This window comes from Carcharodon carcharias (genome assembly GCF_017639515.1).
Source record: "Carcharodon carcharias isolate sCarCar2 chromosome 36 unlocalized genomic scaffold, sCarCar2.pri SUPER_36_unloc_2, whole genome shotgun sequence".
NCBI lineage: Eukaryota > Metazoa > Chordata > Chondrichthyes > Lamniformes > Lamnidae > Carcharodon > Carcharodon carcharias.
In genome coordinates this window covers 823956-829984 of record NW_024470737.1, presented here as the reverse complement: position 1 = coordinate 829984, position 6029 = coordinate 823956, and the positions used below count along the sequence as shown (strand labels likewise).

At 63.0% G+C, this 6029-nt stretch overlaps 1 protein-coding gene across 1 annotated transcript in view; it reads right to left on the bottom strand.

The window, feature by feature from the left end:
• The window catches only part of LOC121274413 (tripartite motif-containing protein 46-like), a 113214-nt gene that overhangs the window by 13243 nt on the left and 93942 nt on the right, over positions 1–6029 (bottom strand). Inside the window, exon 9 of the mRNA XM_041181723.1 lies at positions 5472–5839. Coding sequence (XP_041037657.1) covers positions 5472–5839 — 368 coding nt within the window. The remainder of the gene's footprint in view (positions 1–5471; positions 5840–6029) is intronic.

Sequence of the window (6029 nt, the reverse complement as noted above, 5' to 3'; positions counted from 1 at the left end):
GAGGTTACAGGGATAGGGAGGGGTGTAGGGGCTGGAGGAGGTTACAGGGATAGGGAGGGGTGTAGGGTCTGGAGGAGGTTACAGAGATAGGGAGGGGTGTAGGGGCTGGAGGAGGTTACAGGGATAGGGAGGGGTGTAGGGGCTGGAGGAGGTTACAGGGATAGGGAGGGGTGTAGGGGCTGGAGGAGGTTACAGGGATAGGGAGGGGTGTAGGGGCTGGAGGAGGTTACAGGGATAGGGAGGGGTGTAGGGGCTGGAGGAGGTTACAGGGATAGGGATGGGTGTAGGGGCTGGAGGAGGTTACAGAGATAGGGAGGGGTGTAGGGGCTGGAGGAGGTTACAGAGATAGGGAGGGGTGTAGGGTCTGGAGGAGGTTACAGAGATAGGGAGGGGTGTAGGGGCTGGAGGAGGTTACAGGGATAGGGAGGGGTGTAGGGTCTGGAGGAGGTTACAGGGATAGGGAGGGGTGTAGGGTCTGGAGGAGGTTACAGAGATAGGGATGGGTGTAGGGGCTGGAGGAGGTTACAGGGATAGGGAGGGGTGTAGGGGCTGGAGGAGGTTACAGGGATAGGGAGGGGTGTAGGGTCTGGAGGAGGTTACAGAGATAGGGAGGGGTGTAGGGGCTGGAGGAGGTTACAGGGATAGGGAGGGGTGTAGGGGCTGGAGGAGGTTACAGGGATAGGGAGGGGTGTAGGGGCTGGAGGAGGTTACAGGGATAGGGAGGGGTGTAGGGGCTGGAGGAGGTTACAGGGATAGGGAGGGGTGTAGGGGCAGGAGGAGGTTACAGAGATAGGGAGGGGTGTCGGGGCAGGAGGAGGTTACAGAGATAGGGAGGGGTGTAGGGGCTGGAGGAGGTTACAGAGATAGGGAGGGGTGTAGGGTCTGGAGGAGGTTACAGAGATAGGGAGGGGTGTAGGGTCTGGAGGAGGTTACAGAGATAGGGAGGGGTGTAGGGGCTGGAGGAGGTTACAGAGATAGGGAGGGTTGTAGGGACAGGAGGAGGTTACAGAGATAGGGAGGGGTGTAGGGTCTGGAGGAGGTTACAGAGATAGGGAGGGGTGTAGTGACTGGAAGAGGTTACAGAGATAGGGAGGGGTGTAGGGGCTGGAGGAGGTTACAGAGATAGGGAGGGGTGTAGGGGCTGGAGGAGGTTACAGAGATAGGGAGGGGTGTAGGGTCTGGAGGAGGTTACAGAGATAGGGAGGGGTGTAGGGGCTGGAGGAGGTTACAGGGATAGGGAGGGGTGTAGGGTCTGGTGGAGGTTACAGGGATAGGGAGGTGCTTGGGGGGGGTGACTCACTGAGGGGAGGGGCTCGGGGGGAGTGACTCACCGAGGGGAGGGGTTCGGGGGAGTGACTCGCTGAGAGGAGGGGCTCCGGGGGGGTGACTCACTGAGGGGAGGGGCTCAGGGGGTAGTGACTCACTGAGGGGAGGGGCTCAGGGGGGAGTGACTCACTGAGGGGAGGGGCTCAGGGGTGGGTGTTACTGACACAGGGGCGGGGCTCAGGGGGGAGTGACTCACTGAAGGGAGGGTCTCAGTGGGGGTGACTCACCGAGGGGAGGTGCTCAGGGGCGGTGACTCACCGAGGGTTGGGACTCAGGGGTGAGTGACTCACCGAAGGGATTGGCTCAGGGGTGAGTGACTCAACGAGGGGAGGGGCTCAGGGCGCGTGACTCACCGAGGGGCGGGGCTCAGGGGGGAGTGACTCACTGAGTGGAGTGTCTCGGGGGGACGGTGACTCACCGAGGGGAGGGGACGGTGACTCACCGAGGGGAGGGGCTCAGTGAGGGTGACTCACCGAGGGGAGGGGCTCAGGGGGGAGTGACACAGCGAGGGGAGGGTCTCAGTGAGGGTGACTCACCGAGGGGAGGGGCTCAGGGGGGAGTGACTCACCGAGGGGAGGGGCTCAGGGGGGCGGGACTCACCGAGGGGAGGGGTTCGGTGGGTTGACTCAACGAGGGGAGGGACTCGGGGGGGTGACTCGCCGAGGGGAGGGGCTCGGGGGGGAGTGACTCACCGAGGGGAGGGGTTCGGGGGGTTGACTCAACGAGGGGAGGGACTCGGGGGGTTGACTCACCGAGGGGAGGGGCTCAGTGGGGGGTGACTCGCCGAGGGGAGGGGCTCGGGGGGGTTGACTCAACGAGGGGAGGGACTCGGGGGGGTGACTCACTGAGGGGAGGGGCTCAGGGGGGAGTGACTCACCGAGGGGAGGGGTTCGGGGGGTTGACTCAACGAGGGGAGGGACTCGGGGGGTTGACTCACCGAGGGGAGGGGCTCAGTGGGGGGTGACTCGCCGAGGGGAGGGGCTCGGGGGAGTGACTCACTGAGGGGAGGGGCTCCGGGGGGGTGACTCACCGAGGGGAGGGGCTCGGGGGGGGGTTACTCAGTGAGAGGCGGGGCTCGGGGTGAGTGACTCAACGATGGGAGGGGATCAGTGGGAGTGACTCACGGAGGGGAGGGGCTCAGGGGGGAGTGACTCACCGAGGGGAGGGGCTCAGGGGGGAGTGACTCACTGAGGGAGGGGTGTAGGGGCTGGAGGAGGTTACAGAGATAGGGAGGGGTGTAGGGGCTGGAGGAGGTTACAGAGATAGGGAGGGGTGTAGGGGCTGGAGGAGGTTACAGAGATAGGGAGGGGTGTAGGGGCTGGAGGAGGTTACAGAGATGAGGGGTGTAGGGGCTGGAGGAGGTTACAGAGATAGGGAGGGGTGTAGGGGATGGAGGAGGTTACAGAGATAGGGAGGGGTGTAGGGGATGGAGGAGGTTACAGAGATAGGGAGGGTGTAGGGGCTGGAGGAGGTTACAGAGATAGGCAGGGGTGTAGGGGCTGGAGGAGGTTACAATGATGGGGAGGGGTGTAGGGGCTGGAGGAGGTTACAGAGATAGGGAGGGGTGTAGGGGCTGGAGGATGTTACAGAGATAGGGAGGGGTGTAGGTGCTGGAGGAGGTTACAGAGATAGGGAGGGGTGTAGGGGCTGGAGGATGTTACAGAGATAGGGAGGGGTGTAGGGGCTGGAGGAGGTTACAGAGATAGGGAGGGTTGTAGGGGCTGGAGGAGGTTACAGAGATGAGGGGTGTAGGGGCTGGAGGAGGTTACAGAGATAGGGAGGGGTGTAGGGGCTGGAGGAGGTTACAGAGATAGGGAGGGGTGTAGGGGCTGGAGGAGGTTACAGAGATAGGGAGGGGTGTAGGGGCTGGAGGATGTTACAGAGATAGGGAGGGGTGTAGGGGCTGGAGGAGGTTACAGAGATAGGGAGGGGTGTAGGGGCTGGAGGAGGTTACAGAGATAGGGAGGGGTGTAGGGGCTGGAGGAGGTTACAGAGATAGGGAGGGGTGTAGGGGCTGGAGGATGTTACAGAGATAGGGAGGGGTGTAGGGGCTGGAGGAGGTTACAGAGATAGGGAGGGGTGTAGGTGCTGGAGGAGGTTACAGAGATAGGGAGGGGTGTAGGGGCTGGAGGATGTTACAGAGATAGGGAGGGGTGTAGGGGCTGGAGGAGGTTACAGAGATAAGGAGGGGTGTAGGTGCTGGAGGAGGTTACAGAGATAGGGAGGGGTGTAGGGGCTGGAGGATGTTACAGAGATAGGGAGGGGTGTAGGGGCTGGAGGAGGTTACAGAGATAGGGAGGGGTGTAGGTGCTGGAGGAGGTTACAGAGATAGGGAGAGGTGTAGGGGCTGGAGGAGGTTACAGAGATAGGGAGGGGTGTAGGTGCTGGAGGAGGTTACAGAGATAGGGAGGGGTGTAGGGGCTGGAGGAGGTTACAGAGATAGGGAGGGGTGTAGGTGCTGGAGGAGGTTACAGAGATAGGGAGAGGTGTAGGGGCTGGAGGAGGTTACAGAGATAGGGAGGGGTGTAGCTGCTGGAGGAGGTTACAGAGATAGGGAGGGGTGTAGGGGCTGGAGGAGGTTACAGAGATAGGGAGGAGTGTAGGGGCTGGAGGAGGAGGTTACAGCGATAGGGAGGGGTGTAGGTGCTGGAGGAGGTTACAGAGATAGGGAGGGGTGTAGGGGCTGGAGGATGTTACAGAGATAGGGAGGGGTGTAGGGGCTGGAGGAGGTTACAGAGATAGGGAGGGGTGTAGGGCCTGGAGGATGTTACAGAGATAGGGAGGGGTGTAGGTGCTGGAGGAGGTTACAGAGATAGGGAGGGGTGTAGGGGCTGGAGGATGTTACAGAGATAGGGAGGGGTGTAGGGGCTGGAGGATGTTACAGAGATAGGGAGGGGTGTAGGGGCTGGAGGAGGTTACAGAGATAGGGAGGGGTGTAGGGGCTGGAGGAGGTTACAGAGATAGGGAGGGGTGTAGGGGCTGGAGGAGGTTACAGAGATAGGGAGGGGTGTAGGGGCTGGAGGAGGTTACAGAGATAGGGAGGGGTGTAGGGGCTGGAGGAGGTTACAGAGATAGGGAGGGGAGTAGGGGCTGGAGGAGGTTACAGAGATAGGGAGGGGTGTAGGGGCTGGAGGAGGTTACAGAGATAGGGAGGGGAGTAGGGGCTGGAGGAGGTTACAGAGATAGGGAGGGGTGTAGGGGCTGGAGGAGGAGGTTACAGAGATAGGGAGGGTTGTAGGGGCTGGAGGAGGTTACAGAGATAGGGAGGGGTGTAGAGGCTGGAGGAGGTTACAGAGATAGGGAGGGCTGTAGGGACTGGAGGAGGTTACAGAGATAGGGAGGGGTGTAGGGGCTGGAGGAGGTTACAGAGATAGGGAGGTGCTTGGGGGGGGGTGACTCACCGAGGGGAGGGGCTCAGGGGGGCGTGACTCACTGAGGGGAGGGGCTTGGGGGGGTGACTCACCGAGGGGAGGGGCTCAGGGGGGAGTGACTCACCGAGGGGAGGGGCTCAGTGGGGAGTGACTCACTGAGGGGAGGGGCTCAGTGGGGAGTGACTCACTGAGGGGAGGGACTCAGTGGGGGGGTGACTCGCCGAGGGGAGGAGCTCAGGGGCGTGACTCACCAAGGGGCGGGGCTCGGTGTGAGTGACTCACCGAGGGGAGGGGCTCGGGGGGGCGTGTTACTCACCGAAGGGAGGCGCTCGCGGGGGGTGTTACTCACCGAGGGGAAAACTCGGGGGGGTTGTTACTCACCGAGGGGAGGGGCTCGGGGGCTTGACTCACTGAGGAGCGGGGCTCGGGTGTGGGTGTTACTCACCGAGGGGAGGGGCTCAGGGGGGAGTGACTCACCGAGGGGAGGGGCTCGGGGGGGCATGTTACTCACCGAGGGGAGGGGCTCGGGGGGGGTGTTACTCACCGAGGGGAGGGGCTCTGGGGGGGTGTTACTCACCGAGGGTAAACTCAGGGGGGGGGTGTTACTCACCGAGGGGAGGGGCTCGGGGGGGGTGTTACTCACCGAGGGGTAAACTCGGGGGGGGGGGGGGTGTTACTCACCGAGGGGAGGGGCTCGGGGGGGTGACTCACTGAGGGGAGGGGGCACAGGTTTGACCCCGGGGGACTCTGGCACGGGTTTGCCGACTCACTCACCTTTGTGCGTGGCGCAGTTGACGGCCTTCTGCTCAGGTCTGGTGGCCACCAGCTCCTGGAGGTGGAGGGCACCCCCTCCCACGAAGCAGAAGGCCGGGCAGACGGGCCCGCTGCAGTCCACCCCGCACTCCCACAGGCTCCGGAAGGACACCGCATCGTAGAAGGCCACCCGCCCCCTCTCGTAGTCCAGGCAGACCCCCAGCCGCGAGGGAAGGGGGGCGGTGCCCCCGGCTGGGTCCCGGACCGGCAGGGGGGAGCCCTGGGGCAGCAGGACCTTGCCCATCCCTATGGTCAAGAAGGCATAGGGCGGCGCGGCGTCGACGGTGGCATCTTCGGCCCCACTGTCATGCCCGCTGTCGGGGTCGTACCTGCAACACAATCGGCACAACAACAAGAGAGAGGGGTAAAGGAGTAAGCGATGCTGCCGGGGGTTGGGGGGGGGAGGCGATACCCCCTGGGCGAGGTCAATCGTGTCATCCTCCGCGCCAGTCACACCTCGCGGCCTCACCGTTGTCACCTCAATCGGATTTGGCTACCATCCTCCACTGACTACGTTCG